Source organism: Lissotriton helveticus, chromosome 1_1, assembly GCF_964261635.1.
Source record: "Lissotriton helveticus chromosome 1_1, aLisHel1.1, whole genome shotgun sequence".
Taxonomy (NCBI): domain Eukaryota; kingdom Metazoa; phylum Chordata; class Amphibia; order Caudata; family Salamandridae; genus Lissotriton; species Lissotriton helveticus.
The window spans coordinates 276678728-276697655 of record NC_136057.1 but is presented as its reverse complement, the minus strand read 5'-3'; the positions used below and the strand labels follow the sequence as shown (position 1 = coordinate 276697655).

The following is an 18928-nucleotide window of genomic DNA, read 5'->3' as shown; positions in this document are numbered from 1 at the left end:
GCCCAGCCACAGATAAAACTCAGGCAACAATGGAAGAAATGATCGTAGCTATACGATACCGAGAACGGATCACTAATGTCCTCGGCTTTGCCCGGCTAAGAGATCTGAGTACTACCTGGTTTCTTTCATTCAGACCAATCTGGCAAGATTGCATCTTACCTGTGCTTTGATGTCTGCTATGCGGAGACGAATGCGTGTTGGACGTCTGTCTTACACTACCATCAGCAGTACCTATGGATATCGATACTTTGCTTGGTTCGGTAACGGCTCATGCAACGTGTTGTCTCCAGCGGCTACCTATTCTGATGACGGCATTCGTTGAGACTTCACCATTACGATTAGGTGGCGGTGAAGTACGAGATGAAAGCGGCACACAGGTACAACCTTTGTGAACATTGCTGATCCAGACATCGATGATAGCAATGCTTCGCACATATGCACTATTTCAGCTTTTTCGAACTTGGTCGAACTTTCACCTACTGTTGTAGACCAATTTTTCGGAAGCCTGTCTAGTTTGATGTTCTCCCCTAACAACGAGAATAACTTTTAAAACAACGAGCACACAGCGTTCCCTGAACTCTGACTTCGGCCTTCAGTTTTGATAAACAACACTACTGAAAACAATTGGAACTATTTTTTCCCCTAAAAGCAAAATTATTTTTTTTCCATTTCCAAAATATTTAGCTTTTTTCTGGCACATGGTACTCTGCTTAAAGTAGAACTATTCTTAGAGAACAGAACTTCTATTTTTAGAGACGCTAGAGACAATATTTTGACTTAGCCTCTAGCACATGTACAGTATTGTATAAATATGTGATGAAATGGTCTCGACCTCCTTTTCTGTATTAAGAGCCATTTCATAAATGTAATTTTCGCAAATCATTCAGCCAAACGTACCATATATGCATTTTTTGAATGATACCACTGCTTGAAAAACGTACAGTATAAATACTCATTTTCGTGTATATACCATACACCATTTCAAATGCAATTTATGTATTTTGGGGTGGGTTGGAAAACACATGCATCGTTATATGTTTAGTATTGCTTAGTATTTAGTAATGATGGACATTATACGTGGAGTGGGTGTTGTGAACGTATCTAGGACCCTATTTAAATATTCCCGATTCATGGCCTTATGTGGTTATAACAAATCATATCCTTATAAAGGCATAAGAATCATATCCATATTTAGTCATAGCCAATGCAGTCCAAATACGGCAAGGCTACTCCCATAGACTCCTAGTACAACGCGTTCTTTAAACAAACCAAGCCTCCAGCAGCCCGGGAATTCCCCCTGCTTTTGTTTTGATTTGTACAAGAACTCCTGGAGTCCAGAAAGAACTGTAAGTTCTTAGTGACGTCTTATGTCCAACCTTACGTCAAACTCGGCACCTTCCAGGTATAAATATACCAGCATCTGCCCTAAGCAAACACACGGTGGTTTGGAGCAGAGCGGCTATCTACTTGCCCGACGCCCAGCTGATGCGAGTGCCGAAGGAAGCCGACCCTCCCATTGACGCACTGAGAGAGACGCTGTCTTTTCTCCTGCCGAGAAATCCAGCTCCAGTGTTTCCAGTCACCCTTGCGGGTTGCTGGGAGATCGAGTCCTGAGAAAGAGATACAAGACCTCCTTCATTCTATAACCAAGGTACAGAGCTGATTAGATCCTTAGAGAATTCTTGATTCAGATCCTTGGCAAAAACTAACTTAACTTAAACTGCAGCTCACTTACTCCTTCCCACGTACTAGGCTTAGGTTAGGTACACCGGGGTAGGCGTATCTTAGAAGCACCAGTTGAGTACGTTTAGTCAATGATTTTATGTATGTATATATTTTATCCGTTTTAAGTATCATATGGCTTAGAAACCATATAAATGCTTTTACAGTATTATTTCATAATACTCCTTTTACTGTACGCACTTTACTTCATGATAAGTATTGCAATTGTGGCAATTCACTTCTCTTGCATGAGAATGAGGACTGCTCAATAAATAACAACTTTTATTGAAAATGCCTGTCTCTCTATTTCTCTGCAGTCCTGGTGAAACTAAGCATGCACGATTGACTGAGTGAAATAGGTGTCTATTGTTTTCACACGACTCTGGAGATATACTCCTTATTCTGGGGGGAGCAAAGTTGTCATGTTTATGCAGTTGTCAGAAACTAATCCCTTCTTGTCTAATCAGGAAAGTTAACTCCTTCCTGTTCATTCGAGAAAGTTTCTAGTGACCTCTGAGCTAGCTGGCATTCATAATTAAGTCTAACATATTCAGTGGAGACCTAGTCGACCGCAGTCCTACATCTAAACTATTATTTATGTTATTCCAATGCGCAGAGCCTATTGGGAATATAGGAACTACACTACACTCCTTCCACAGCGAATTCGATACCGAGGGAAAATCTTGGCGCCTCAGATTTTGAATCAACACTGACAATATCAGATGTGTGGTAAACTTTTCTGAAATGAGCCACCCATGCATGTGCGCTAATTATGATGCACATGACATTTTTTGAAACTTTTTAGGGAAATCCTTTGCCCTAATGATGACCTTAAAAGAGTCTTTACTAACCCCTAAAGTGTATGAGGTGGAAACATGTTGGCATGTTCTGATGGGGATCTATTGGGAGTACCACCTCAAACATAAAATGACTGGCTATGATTCTAATATGAATCTTTCCATGTAAAGGACCTATTAAATATTTCCCTTTTTTGAACAACGCTGAGTGTGGGAGCATTAAACTGAATATATAACCCTATGTCTTTATATAAGGGGTAGGATAATTCATTGGAGTGAGTTACCTTGGATTGAGCGGCAACAATTCACTATTGTTCAGTGGAAAAAAGTATTTCTTCGAATTTCTATTGTTTTATGTCATTTTGTGTTGTTACCAGTACTGATTAATTTTTATGGTGTTTTTTGTGTATAGTGATGCTTTGTTTGTACTAGCTGGATTATGATTGCAATTAAGAGAATGGCAAATAAGCATGAAATATATTTGAGATAAATACTCAAGCACACAAGATTGATGGGAATGTTGTGCTTTTTTCAAACTAATGTTGATTAATGGCCAAGTGGGGGTTCTAAGTATTCTTGTGTTTTGACATTGACCCCGCCCCACATAATAGGCCTTACTGGATCAAACCCCTTTGATTTGAAAAATGTAATCTAGGACACAAGTACAAAGACTCTATTCAAATGGTAGCCGTGAAAAAGGACCATGTGATATGATTAGTGCACCATAATAAAGTAGGATCACTCACCATCCACCATAAGCAAACATTCCAGAGTAAAATGCCAGGGGAAGTCTATCCAATGCCAGTGAATCGCTGTTGAACGAATCCTGGAAATTTTCATAGTGACCTAAAAAGAAAGACATTCATGAAAAATACTTCATAAGTGTGTAAGATGTTTACCAGATCATATGCCATACATGAAAGATCTACGAGGCCAAGCAAATTAAATGTCTAATGAAACGTGAAGGCAGGAGAATAGCATAACCGCCTTTTATTTCTTCTTCTTCTACTGTGTAAATGGTGCAAATGAGACTTTCTCAGTTAATCTGATATTCTTGCAGGTAATATGATGCTAGACATGATACATTTACTTTAAACTAATTCACAATTTAACATGTAAGTATGTATGTATGTGGATATTTTGGATAGCACACACCTAGCTACATACAGTGGAGCTATGTACATATTCAAGGGCAAGGATACAGTCAATGAGTGATCTGACAGAAAGCTGGTTTCTGGACCTTTACAGCAGCATAATGTTGTGCACTTTAAAGAGGCTTATTTCAACTCTTTAGAGCAGGGTTAGAGTGGTCCTGACGAATACAAGAATGTTGTCAGATCCTAGGTACATTGCTGTGGCTGTAGGAAACCTATAAAACACAATGGTGGGCAATGAACTGGTTTTCCATTAATATAAGTAAGTGTTTGCTGTGGGGAAAGCTACTGCTGCATTTATATTTCACTTAACAAGGATTAGGGCCTATTTCTAAGTACATTCACCCAGTTACAAAAGTCCAAATATTATAGGACTTAAAGGTTATTACACAAAGGAGACAAAAATTGCTGACATTCTTTAGCAGATGCACGTTAGAACTTACAGCGTCTTGACACATAATTTCCTTACAATATAACTGGACAGATGTGCTTACAAAAGGTCTGTTGACTGGAGCAGCAGGAAGAGGTGGCATACAAACAACTGGCACAATTCACAATGGCAGAGACACACACTAGGAAAAGAGAGAAAATGAGTCGGTAGTGTAGGTTTGGGGGAGTGGAGAGGTAAATATGAAGCCGGGCTTCAGGTGAAGTAGTCCTAGCTCACTGCTGACTTGTAGAGGATTATGGGGAACTCACTTGTTAGATATATGTTAAGTTTAATCAGCTACGCTATGTGAGCACTGGACCATGTGGAATATCTTGGTAGTCTAAGGATTCAAGCTGTCATATCTGTGCAATTTGGGAAATAGCTAAAGAGTATGAGACTAAGCTAGTTCTGCTTTTCATCATCTTGTAGAAAACTGTGCCATAGCAGGACATAATCTGTAAATTTGGTGACATCTGACAGATTAATCGCTTGTTTAAATCCAAAGCTTAAATTTCAAGGCACTAGAGTAATCATGTAGCTGTTTTTTGTAAGTTTGTGAAACATGGATACAGGTTGTACGACTAAAAGCTAACCGCTTTTTACATACCGTGAGATATACCTCTACTATTTAAAGCCAATACCTGCAGACGTTGTAAGGATCATGTTGTTCCAGCACAAAGACCTCCAGCAAGACCCCCGAGGCTCTCTGAAGCATTCCATTCTGCCTTCATAAACTAATGCCAGAAATGTGTTCTCTCATAGACACAATCTCCTACCTCTTGGCCCTGTGCTCTAAATAGCTGACAAACTATTCCAAACAGACAACAAACGATGTTGTCCAGGTATGAGCACCACCTCCGAAACTCAGGCTTATTATTTATTTATCTGCTGGGAACTAACATAGGGCCTAGAGATAACTCAGTGAGAGAGTAAGAGCTTTAAATAGTGATGTTACGCTTTTTCTATGTTTTCACTGGTATTGAAAAGCTTAGCTGCTTTTTAATATCTTCTGTGATCTTATCAATGTTATATACACTAGGGGCTCGATTCACAGAATGAATTTAAGACTCAATCCTAAACTTACTACTATTTTGGTATTCACAGAATGCACTTACTACTTTTGGCATTCACAGAATGAACTTACTACTTTTGGTATTCACAGAAGTTAGGATTTTGTCTTAAGTTTGTCTTAAGACAAACTTAAGACAGACTTACAGACTTAAGACAAAATCCTAACTTCTGTGAATACCAAAAGTAGTAAGTTCATTCTGTGAATGCCAAAAGTAGTAAGTGCATTCTCTGAATACCAAAATAGTAGTAAGTTTAGGATTGAGTCTTAAGTTCATTCTGTGAATCGGGCCCCTTGTGTCTGCAATTTAAAATAACTATTTAATAATAAATATGTTGAAATACGGAATCCATTTCAAGTGTTCTTGAGCGTGGATCGTTTGGATTACCACTTCGTCTTGTTGTTAACACAAACATATTGAAACCACCTCTTTTATGTACTCGGTGTGGCTTTATAGGGTGACTATAATCTGTCATTCACATTCAGCGCTGATGCATTGGACTAAGTTCACTTGTATTACCCGGAAGTAGGAAAATAAACCTTGTGGAGCTGAGCCAAAGACTCAGTTTATGCAACATAGGGTATGTGTCAGAGGAGGGATACCACTGATATGTGATGCTTGAGATAGTATGTTCTGTTATCCTGATTAATAGCTCTGTTGTCTAGGGCCAGAGCCTGTGAGTTTCTTTAAACCATCAGATAGTGTGTCTGAGATTTGTTATGTGTGTCCCTATTCATCAATTATTATTAATAATTTACTTTCTGAAATACCCAATGTGGCTATAACTACGTCAAGAGATTTGTTTGTATCAGACCTGAGCCGCCTGTTTATTCCACCAGGCATTTTGCCCGTGAGTTACAGCCATTGAGGGCCAGTTTTTGAAGGCAGAAGTCTCCTCACTGCAATCTCATAACCAAGTGGTCAAGGGCTGTCTATATAATCATTACCTGGGTTTTGTTCCAAGAGGCTATTGGGCTGACAGAGCCAGCATGTTAAGCTGGACAGGTTCCTATACAATTTGATCCTTCACAAACAAGGACCTCTCTGATGCAGTCGTTCAGGGAGCTTCTATCTGTAGCACTTCCAGGACACTGGCTAGAGTTTCTGAGATGCATGACCAAAAATTAAACTGCAGACTGATCACCAACATATTGGTAGCTCGCAGGACAGATAGGTATGGCTTGATCAGGTTTCACAATTTGGACACTGGTTTCATCACAGAACTAGATTTATGGAACTGCCATGCCCCATTATTAATTCAATAATTAATGCATTGCTGCTGAAAATTCCCAGGAACAAATATTCTTTCTGAACCCCCAGTTTTCCCATTTTCTTATCCCCATGCACTGAAGGATAGAGGTATTCTAACACTTCTCCGCCAACAGCCAGCTACCATGCTGTGTGCTTGAGGTCAAGAGGTCTGGCTAGCTCCCTCTGTGTGAACCAGGCAGGCAGTGTGTTAGTAAGCACAAGGCTCACTGACCATACTCCCTCTTCAAAATGTTGCTCATTATCTCCAATGGGCATTCCAGGGTGAGATCAAACTCTCTGCTCACTCATTTACATTTTATAATAAAGTCCTCCTTACCGACAGAAACATGGAAGCTCTTAAGTCCAGCAAGCTGAATTATTTTTATAGTTTTATGGTTTTAATTTTTCTCAAAGTTGACATAAATCTTAATTGGAATTCAAACATTTGATTAAAAAATGTATTTGCTGAATGTATTTGCTGAAAAGGGTAAATTCAGGATCACGATCAGGAAGGAAAGAATAATACTGTGCAATAACTATATGATACACTTTGGCAGATAAAGCTGAAGCAAGCCTGACAGTCTTTTAATATAGCAGCCTGCATATATAACTTTTACCATGGGGATATAGGACCTAAGGTGAAATGCAGAGGTTAATATTTTAAAGAACGTGGACTTGTTTCTGGATTTAGTTAGAAGAATTAAGAGGCATAATTGAAACTGAAAATTCTGAGTGAAGATGTCTGATAAATCAAAATACTGGGAAAACATAAGATGCAGGAGGAATTGCATGTGCCCCAGCCCAACGTTATCCTCTCTCTAGCCATACATATGTCCTATTTGTCTTACCTGAAAAGAGAGCCACCATCCCAGGAACAATAATTAGTGTGATGGTCACAAGTTTCAGAGCCATAAGAATGGTTTGTGTATTAGCAGCCCATCTTACGCTGCAGCAGTTCAGTGCAATGATTAGAGCTGTGGGTAAAGGTAGGGAGAAGAGAAGGTTCAGTGCAGATAGAGCTTCAATGATAGGCAGCAGCCAAAAGCTTGAGTAGCATTTGAAACAAATCCATTCCATTTTCGGAGAACTAGAAGTAATTTACAATACAGGGAACATCATATGATCACAAGATATCATCTCCTACGCCAATGACACCCAACTAATCCTCACCCTGACAGACAAAACAACCACTGCCAGAACCAACTGCATGACCATGGTAGCAGACTGGAAGTGAGCCAACTGCCTGCAGTTCAACTCTGACAAGATGGAAGTACTGGTCTTTGGCCACAAGACCGCCCCATCGGTCTCCATCTGGTGGCTGGCGGAGGTAGGACTAACATCCACACCCACAGACTAAACAAGAAATCAATTGATCATCCTAACTGACAAGCTCAACATGACGGCTCAAGTCACTGCATTGTGCACCTCCTTCTCCCACATCCTACACAGAACACCAGACAAACCATCATGCAAGCACTCATCACCAGCAGGCTGGACTCACTATGCTGGAGACTCCAACCAACTTCTACTGAGACTTCAGACCATCCTGAACACTGCTGCAAGATTCATACTCAAACTTCCACCCTGAATCTTCCACATCACACCACATGTCAGGAAGCTTCACTGGCTCCTTGTGCACATCCGATTAAAATGTTCACACACACATACAAGGACCTATACAACACAGGACCAGAATACTTGAACTGCTGCCTACCCTTTCACCAGCCCACCAGACACCTACGTTCTGCCTCACTCTCACTCGCACACATTCTCTGCATCCTCAAAAGCAAAACTGGAGGTTACTTATTCTCCTACATCACACCAAAGACACAGAACAACCTCCTTCAACACATCAGAGCCTCCTACTCACTTCTTGAGTTCCACAAGAAGCTGCAGATAATATAAGCATCTTGGGGACCACAAACCTACACATCTGATCTAGCGCCTGGTTACCTTCTAAGGTGATTAGTGCGCTATATAAATCAATATAGCATAATATAACAGGGAACATTGTGGTTCATTTCTCAAGAAAGATACTAAAATGTAATGGCGCGTATAAACGTAATACAACCTTTAAAGTTTATGATTTCGTCTCCTTGGTAAATCCTTGAAGTCTGCCTGGACGGAAAACCTAGCTTCCCAATAAGTATAAGCTGTGTGTAAGATAACTATGGTGCACATACAAGGATGAGGGACACAGGTTGCAGAGTCCCCCGAAAAGGTGTGTTGCAGAGCCTTAATTAAATGGTCTTCACTGTGCCCCTGCATTTTGCTGAGCTGATCACTGCATCCCTGCAAAGACAATTTTGGGTGGATGATTTATGTCTGGTTTAGATTCACAAACAGTGGGACTTGGGACAAGCTATAAGAAGTACTCCCCCTCTTTTGCATGCCTCAAAGTGTAAGAGTGCCATCATTTTGTGTTACCACAGAGGCAGTCGCCATGTCCTCCTTGCTGGCATCCCTGCCCCCCCCTGCAATGCATTCTACACTGAATGTATTACCTCATCAAGAGACAATGGACAATTTTAATTCTTTTTCATCAGACCAACCTTAATCAACTAGAATTGAGGGCCCCTGCAAGAACTGATTAGCTTCAAGACTTACTGCACCACCTACAAAGCTGTGGTGGCTACCTCTGCAGTCGAAGGAGAAGAACGAAATATCTACTTCTGGAGTCACAATAGAACAAGATCAGGCTCTGGTAGAAGTGTATCAAAGCAAGGGCCAACAGGCTTCAATGCATAGAGCTTCAAATGCAAACCTTGCCCTCATTCCCAAAATATGTCTAGCGCGTACAGCGGGAAGATTTTTGGACTCCTTGGCCCACAGATGTGGAACAGCCTAACAGAACCGCTGAGATCAACCACAGACCTGCTAACTGTCAGGAAGAACCTTAAAACCTGGCTTTTTAAAAACTAGCCCTTCCTCAGCATTCTGCCACTTTACCGCTTCCTTGAACAGGACACTCTAGTTTGAGTAGCTGTGCGCTATATTAAATCCGTTCATTTAATTTCAGGCAGTGAGCTCCTGCACCCTAGAAGTTGCAGCATCCAGCAGGCACCTCTTCTTCTTCCTGAGGTTAGCTAAATTCAAGGACACATATGCCTGCCCTGCCCCCTCTAGCTTTGCAGCACCTCTGCTAGACACCTCTGCTAGACACCAAGTAATCACTAGGCTCAAAACAAAACTCAGAAGCAATCCTTCTTCAATTGTTCTCCACTGCCATGGAACGATATTCCACCTCACATCAGAGTATACCGCTCAGTTGGTAGGGGGGGTGGAGTAGCCATTTTGTATAGGGATAAGTGGGTTCTTCACAAGGAAGATACTAGTACTTGGGGCCATTGCGAAGTCTTGGACTTGAGTATTCTACTGTCTGCTCATTTTACGCTGGGTGGGTCCTACCGACCCCCCTGATTGGCTGGTACCTTTCTCAAATTCTGTGCTGACTCTATCTTTGGGCGGGCGCTTTGTTTTGCTAATTACTTGGTTTTGGGAGATGTGAACATCCACCTTGATCAGCGAGATGCTAAAGATCCTTGTGACTTTCTAGATTCTCTTCAGTTGGCCCAACTTTCCCAATGGGTTTCTCATCCTACCCATCACGGAGGCCATATTTTGGATCCTAATGTTCCCTTGTATGTGGATGAGCCTCTGCCAGTCCCCTGGTCTGATCATTTTCTCATATGTTTCTCTTGGAAGGTTTCACTGGCCAGTCGGCCGGGTTGCTGCAATCGCCCTCCGGCTTTTGACAAATTTGATCCACTTTGCTTCAACAATTCCTTGGAAGCTGCTCGGCTCCCTCTCCCGCAAGATCTTGAGGGGAGTTTGGTTGGGTTTAACAAGAGGATTTTGAGCTCTCTGACAGCTCTAGCCTCTTCTTGTCCACCCAGGCTTGCCAGAGAGTCGCCCTCTAAACTCTGGTTTTCATCGGAGCTCAAATCCCTGAAACATGAGTGCCAAAAATTGGAGCGGGTGTGGCGTTCCGGCAACTATTGTCCTTTGGCGAAGCACGTGCTTAGGTGCAAACAAAAAAGTTATTACGCTGCTATTACCATGGCAATACTACTCACTTCGGATCGATCAGGCAAAAATCAATTCGAAAGAAATCTTTTCGATTGTCCAGAGTTTTTTGTCTCCCAAAGCTGAGACTTGTGCGCAGCCAGCCTCAAATTATTGGTGTAATGCACTCTCCAAGTTTTTTTGGGATAAGATCTGTATGATTCAGGCGGCTTTCTCTTCCTGACTAAGTGGCCCTATGGCCTCTGTGTCTTCTGTTCTGCTGCCATCTGAGCCTTCCCATGCCCTGATCGCGTTTTCCACTGTGGATTTGTCCAGCACTCTTAAAATTCTCAGAGGTCTGAAATAAGGCTCGCTTTCTGACCCCTGTGGGGCCAGATTGTTGGCGTCGGCTCCTGAGATCATCAACCCGGAAGTTAATATGATTATTAACACTTCCCTCCAGGAAGCCCTTATCCCCGAGGGTTGGAAGCAGGCAAAAATTCTCCCGCTGCTGAAAAAGCCCTCACTGGATCCTTCGATTCTTGGTAACTATCATCCTATTTCCCTTTTGCCCAGTCTGATTAAGGTGTGGGAGAAGGTCGTGATCAGGCAACTTACCGAGTTTGTTGAGGGTGCTGGCTTATTGCACCTGGCCCAGTCAGAGTTTCGTGCATCTTCCAGCACAGAGTCGGCGTTGGTGGAGGTCTCAGAGGCGATTCGAGAGTGTCTAGATGCCGGCGGGAGGGCAGCATTGATTATGCTGGACCTCTCGGCGGCATTCGACACGGTGCTCCACGCCCTGCCTCTTGCTCTGCTCTCTGTGATCGCCATTTATGGCACCACCTGGGGCTGGCTCCGATCCTTCTTGGAGGGCAGGACACAGCAGGTCTGGCTGCCGCCATTCTCATCAACACCTCATCCATTGACTACGGGTGTTCCACAGGGGCCTTCCCTTAGCCCTCTCCCTTTTAACATCTATGTCACCCCTCTGATTTATTTGGCAGAGGGGTTAGGGGCTAGGGTAATGGCCTATGCGGATGACACCCAACTCCTATTCACTTGGGGCAGGGACGATGCAGCGGTCTGTTATGTTCAACATTGTTTGTACTCAGTGTTTCACTGGCTTGCTGCAGCGCAGCTTAAGTGTAACGAGGAAGAATCTGAGATTCTTTTGTATGGCAAATTCCCGGATAATTTTAGAGAGTTACTATGGCCTTCTGGATTTCCCCTACCTACTTCTAAGGGCCACTCTGCCAAGAATTTGGGGGTGTGGTTCGAGGACAACCTACTATTCTGCACCCAGATCAAGAGGCTGGCAGGTACCTGCTTTGCAACTCTGAAAATGTTGAGGAAGTTTCTTCCTCTCCTTTCTAGTTCTGCTAAGGAAACAGTTGTCCGCGCTTTGATCCTTTTTGTTGCCTTGATTACGGCAATGCGTTGTAGGTTGGTACTCCGGGCTATCTTCTAAATAAGCTTTAAGTCGTGCAAAATTCGGCCGCCAGGCTTCTGCTGGATCTTTCCTGCAGAAGCAGCGTGCGTTTCCATCTGCAAACATTGCACTGGCTTCCTGTTGAGGCGTGAGTCAAATTAAAAATGCTCACCATTGCTCAGAGTGCCCTCAATGGCAGCGGGCCCATTTATCCTCAGAAGAGATTTTCCTTCTATGTCCCGGATCGTCAACTGCGGTCTTCCTCACAACTTCTTGCCCAGATCCCTGGGTTCACTCACCAGATTCTGGGAAGGTGTTCCCTGGCCTTAAAGGCTGCATAGGCTTGGAATGTCCTGCCGCTAGCTTTGCGCAGTATCCACGATTCTGTGGACTTTAAGAGAAAGCTGAAAACCTTTCTTTTCTAGTGTCAGTTTTTTAAAGATTTACGACTCTTTCCTGATCGCGCCGGGACACTTTTTGGAGTAGCTGTGCGCATTATAAAAGCAAATAACTTAACATAACATAACATCAGACTTGCCCCATCTCTCTTGCAGTTTATAATGGAACTTAAACCTCCTTTTCAAGGACCAGCTGTATTATCTACTTTTCTTCACATACTACCATGGCTCTGATTCCTAGCTCAAGCTCGAATACCAGTGCCTTTCTCGCCTTTGCCTTCCTCCTCAACCTCATGTACATGTTTCTCATTAACTGTTATGATCCCACTTTCCACCATACTCCTCTGCATGTGCACCACTCCACTGCTCTCATAGCAAGGTTTACCCAACATGAGTACTTGGCATTTACTTCAACCAGTATTGTCATCAACATAAAGTATGCATGAGATCCCCCAGAGACAAGCCTCTCCAGCCACAAAACCACAGAACACTAAAATGTCACGTCCTGCGCTATGCATTCAGTAACCATGGCAATTAAGACAACATTTTTTTTTCATATTGTTAATGGCGTTCTTGCAATACATTTACACCATCTTACAGGCTCATTAAAATGGAAGTCATTGTTTTTAGGGCTGACGTAGGAATGATGTAGGCATCACCCGGCACCATCACTAAGAAAGATCCAGGATTACATACAATGTGTGAGATGTCAAAATACTGCCGTTCATAGATAAAAGAAGGAACTCATTCTAGTCATCAATGTGCTAGTATCATTTGAGTATCCGTAAACAAATTTATTTTGAAACATTATGAGTACCAGAGACCCGATGCTGCTGGCACTGGTGCGCATTCATTTTTAAGCATCCGCAGGAAGTGGAGCGGGACATTTTATAATACTGATTTCCTAACTTGGGCCTATTGCTGTGGAACCACTAGACCGAATTTATATGGGTAGTACTTAAGGGACTTAACAAGCACTTTGACTCCTGCTGGGATCAAGGGAGGTGTTCTTTTAACTAAAAGTTCCAAGTTTTAGCTTGTTGACAAACAGGGATTAACAACTGGCACAAATTCTTCTTCAAACCTCTTTTTGGGAGCAAATGATCTCTTTTTCTTAAATTGGAAAATTCTCCTGCAAATAAAGTTGAAAGAAGTTGCATAACTCGACAAGTAAGTACATTGTTTTATAGTTAAATTCATAAACATCTGTGTGACTGTTAAAATAGGTAAATCAGCAACAGTTAGAACAAACTCGGCAATCTTTTCAACCTGGGTCAAAATGAAAATTTGGCACCTTGGCTCAAGTTCGGTTTTTAGCTACATCCACACCTTATTGGGTCCCACTCCAAATTGTCTGAAAAGTAGGTCAGTTCATCTGAGATTAGTAGTGTAAGTGGATGTGATGTCATTCACGTGTATGCACACATATTCATCCACACATACTCACAAGTTCCTACGGCAGTGACAAGCTTCACGGCTAAACCAGGTGCATTGCAGGGGGAAAAGAAAGGTTCAATTAGGTACCGTCCAAACGCCAAGGATACAACAGCGATGTTTGCCGGCCTGCAATGGAACAAAATATGAGTCCTTTATTTTGGTCATGGTAATACATAAGGTCTTCCTACATGTCAAGCCGTGCGACAGATGAAATATTCCTTATACATTTTAGGCTGAGCTGTTTTATTCCTCTTTTGTTCTCGATGTGCACTGTGAAGGACATAACCTGTCATCCCAACCATAACAAGCATTGCAAAACTAGTCTTTATGCCATTGGTGGTCAGCCTACTTGGTTTACCAGTGCTTGTTTCCTTTAAATGTATTTTTCTATATATTTTTTTTTTAAGATTCTTTTTATAGCAACAAATATAAAGGGGTGGTCAGCTCATTCAAGGAATACATTTGTCACACAAGCAGTATTGGAAAACACAGTAGATACAAAAATTGTCCAATATCAGATATTCCGAAGCAGTACAGTTGTAACAGCAGTTTACAATGCAATTTGGTCGTCAATGGGCGTAATTCGGGGGGGCTCACACAAGGTACCCAGATACTCATTCCAGTTGGACCATACCGCCACCCATTTCCGGGGGCAGCCCCGAGCCACGTATACTGTCTTTTCTTGGAGTATACACCAATCAATATCGTTTTTCCAGGAATTGAGTGTTGGAGGCAACACTGCCCCACCCCAGCCTTGCTATATTACGTTTCACGAATGCCAATCCTAGGGTCACCCAGAGAATCCCCCTCGAAGGCAAGTCCATGGGCTCCCAGATGTTCAAAAGGCATCTCTTCGCTTCCAGTCGCAACTCTACCCCCATACCTCTTGCATACATTCAAGCATTAATTTCCAGTAGGTCAACAACACCAGGCATTCCCACAATATATGGAAAAAGGTTCCCATCTCCCCACACCTCCTTCTGCAGAGACCATCCTCACTCCGGCCCATCAGCCTCAACCTAGTTCCAGATACATAAACCCGATGGAGTATTTTCAACTGGATCAGCCTAAGCCTGGCTTTTACTGCTACCTCCTTGGGGGATGGTAGCGCGCCTCTCCACTCCTCTTCGTCTATCTCAAGTCCGTCAGCCTCCCCTTTTCCTTTTAGAGTTTACAGTGGGTCTGGGGAATGGTTAATAAGTTTATTGTATGTGAGGGAGATGGCATGTTCAGGGAGATGGCCATCCAACAGTCTGTCCTCCAGGGGGGAGGACTCTGGGGGCTGAGTCCCCGCCGGGATATTAGTTTGAAGGGAGTGTCTAACCTGCAGATATCTAAAGTATTCAGTAGGCGCCAGGTCATAAGTAGTTTGGAGTGAGTCAAAGTGCACAACACCGTCAGGTCAAAAGCGACTTAATTGTGAACATTTCATCCAAGACATTGAGCCCGGCACAAAAACGATTACTGAATAAAGGAATTACTTTCGTTCCCACCTACAGTTCCAATCATGCAGAAACAGAAATTTCTCTCTTTAAATTTTTCAGAAACCTCAAGTTAAGATATTTTTTTAAAGACATTCATGATACAGGCAATACTGATAATTGGGATAAAGAATTTAAACCAAAGAGCAATTTTTGTGCACCTTTTTCTCACAAGACGCTAGAAGCCTTTGAAAGATCGGTTCTATCAGAAGTTCAAAGTATCCCGTTCACCAAACCGAAAAAGAGTAATCTGTCTTCAAATGAGTGGAGCACCTTAAAATCTTTATCTCAAGATAAGAGTTTAACCTTTCAGAAAGCTGACAAAGGCGGTGCCCTTGTCGTAATGGACACAACCTTCTACGTTGACAGTGTAAACGACCATGTGATGAATTCTGACATCTATTTACCTCTGGATACCGATCCTACTCACTCTTACCAACAGATTCTACAAAAAATAGTGGATCAAGCATTGGAAATGAAATGGATCAGTCCCAAGACTCACAAATTTTTTGAGATGAAGTACCCTAGAAGACCACAACTATACATGTTGCCAAAGATCCATAAGGATCCAATTAAACCACCCTTCAGACCCATAGTCTCGGCCTGTGGATCCATATCTGAACCCATTGGCAAATTCGCAGATAGATTTTTACAACCTATCGTTCAAAAAAGTAGCACGCATATTAAAGACACGACATCATTTTTGAATGCACTTGAATCAGTTAAATTGGAGAAAGACCATAAGTATTGGCTATGTACTATTGATGTTGTCGCCCTATATACATCCATCCCTCACAATGAGGGAATTGAAGCTCTTGAATGGAGCCTTTTGAATAGCGACCTTGAAGAGTCACAAAAATTGTTCATTATGGAACTCATGCAATTCGCATTATACTACAGTTACTTTGAATGGCAGGGCCAATTTTTCAACCAATGCAGTGGAACCTCTATGGGTTTTGGGGGAGCTCCCTCGTATGCGAACATTTTTATGCATAAATTTGAAACTGACCATATCCTGAATGACCGAAATTGGACTGAAGATCTCATCATGTTCAAGCGTTACATTGATGATTTATTTTTAATATGGCAAGGCTCCAAAGATAAATTGGAAGAAAATATCCAAAGACTCAATACTGTGAATGATCGCATTAAATTCACACATAAGATCTCATCAGAAACCATTCCTTTTCTAGATGTACAAGTTTCTTTGTGTGAAAATATCATCACCACTAAAGTTTATGTGAAAAAAACAGACAAAAATTCTAGCTTATTATTTCAGAGCTTCCACCCTGAATCACTGATTAAACATTTACCTACTTCTCAATATATCCGACTCAAAAGAATTACTACACATGCTCAGGATCTACAAGATTCTCTTGACCATCAAACTTGGAAGTATCAACAAAGAGGTTATCCTCAGGACGTTTTGGATACATCCCTCAAAACAGTTTCTAAACTACCAAGAGTAACGTTATTACAGGAAAAAGAAAAAATTTTGCAAGGAAAAACCCGTATGTGTGCTAAAATATTCCACAGAGTCCGCCAGAATCAAAAAGATTATCAATAAACATTGGCCACTGATAAAAATGGAACCTGACCTTACAGATCTATTCAGTGAAAAAGTAACTTTTGCATTTCAAAGATCGAAAAATCTGAAGGAACTACTGAATGTTGTCGAAAAAGTTAAAGTCACTTGGAAAGGTATGCAGAGATGTTTAAACTGTACTCATTGCAACAATGTTTTAGTAGGCACTTCATTCGCCCATCCCACCCAAGGTCATCAAATTGAACTAAGACATTCAAGTACTTGCGACACTACTAATTACATTTATGCCATCAAATGCCCGTGTGGTAAAATATATGTGGGCCAAACGGAGAGAAAAATTAAAGTTCGATTAACAGAACACAAAAGCAATATTCGTGTGGGAAACATGAAATCCACAATAGCCACCCATTGGAAAACTGCTTGTCATCAAATTTCACAATTGAGATTCATGGTTTTAGAGACGATCACACAACGTCGCGACATGGATCCTTTGAAACAGAGACTAAAAATGGAGTACTTTTGGATTAAAAAATTAAATTCCATGCATCCGATTGGGATGAATGATCGTATTGAACATTCATGTTTTCTATAAACGAATCCTTTATTTTTCAGCATTGACGATATGTGCGTGCCTGTGCCCCGTAACTCGAGTGTACAACTGCTGTTTGTAAATATTGTGTGCCACTTAATATTGTTGCTCAATTCATCGTTTAAACAGACTGTGTTTTCCTTTATATCCTCGACAACGCTGAATTAGTCATGTATTTGTTACGTTAAGATTTAATGTATCGGTGCGTTCAAACTTCAACATGCAGTTTATATTTTGAGCTCACGATCACATGGTATTCATCATTTTATGTGGGTGTTTTCTATTGGTTCTTTACACTGGTCACATGTCCTTCTATCCGCCCATATTATCCAATTGAATAGCTTGTTAGGTAACACGTTCAAATCGGGAAACGCGGGAGACGCGGTCACTGTTTGTTCTGAAGTAAGTAACCTATGGGTGTTTCTTTCGTTGGGGCTGACATTAACTTCACGATCACGGCAGTCGGTAATGTTTAGATGCGTTATTTCATCAGAGTATATTCTTTGCTCGTTTCACTTATTCTTTAGTTTTAATACACTCGCATGCTGTCTATCACCATACACACTATTCCTTTGACTGTACGCACTCTTTAGAGCCCCGCACTATTTTGTAATTATACTTGCACGTTAACCTGTGATTTCACGTTTATGTAACCATTGTGCTGATACAAGATGAGGAGGTTTTGAACTGGTCCTGTTTTGACTTTTTTGCAGACCCCTGACGAAGGGTCCCTCTGTTGACCCGAAATGCATTGGGTGCAGTAATGATATATGGATACAGTGCTATGAAAATTGCGACATAAGAATCTCATTATGTTTGTAAAGATGAACTCGAAATACACATCATGAAGTAATGTGTTTGAAACATTTAACGAACTATATAAATCAATAAAAAGAAACATTGTGAAGAAACCACGGTTTCATGTTTACAGTGCGCGCATTCTGCTGAGTAGCGTTCTCTACCCAGAACATTGTTTTGCAACACCGTCAGGACCTCATAAGTCTTTAACCCCTTCGACGCTCATGACGAGCTGGGCTCGTCATGGCGTAGCCTCCTCGCACGCTCATGACGAGCCCAGCTCGTCATGTAAAGTGCGATTTTTAAAAACCCAGCGTACGGGCGGAATTCCGCCCGCACGCATGCGGTTAATGTGTGAAATCCCAATTAGGTCCCACTTACGGAACCCTTTAGTGCGACCTAGAGTGCCCAGCTGCTCTGAGACCCATAGCGGAGTAGCCATCGTAAGAATGTCAGCCCAGCCCAATTTACACTGGACAATATGCCATAACTAAGGTACAGCTCATCTAGTTTATATAAGCTGAGACCAGAAAGTAAAGTGGAATGTCGCCACACTCTAAACCCTGCTAAGCTCCCTCTATACTGCCATCACTGCCATCACCATTATAAGCCATCAGACCACCTAGATCGAGATCCCTCGGCCACCATATTACGAAATATGGCTCTTCTGAACTGCAGGTCTCTGCCAAAACATCACACCAAAATAGCATTAATAATTGAGGAACATAAACTGGATGCCCTGTTTTCAACTGAGACTTGGCTGCAGACTGGGAATGATCCTGACATCATTCAAGCTCTCCCTTTGGGATATGGAATATGCA

At 41.9% G+C, this 18928-nt stretch overlaps 1 protein-coding gene across 1 annotated transcript in view; it reads right to left on the bottom strand.

The window, feature by feature from the left end:
• Positions 1 to 18928, bottom strand: part of LOC144792735 (cystine/glutamate transporter-like) — a 336763-nt gene that overhangs the window by 246738 nt on the left and 71097 nt on the right. Inside the window, exons 3-5 of the mRNA XM_078667944.1 lie at positions 13704 to 13819; positions 7273 to 7398; positions 3266 to 3365 (exon numbers count right to left, since the gene is read on the bottom strand). Coding sequence (XP_078524070.1) covers positions 3266 to 3365; positions 7273 to 7398; positions 13704 to 13819 — 342 coding nt within the window. The remainder of the gene's footprint in view (positions 1 to 3265; positions 3366 to 7272; positions 7399 to 13703; positions 13820 to 18928) is intronic.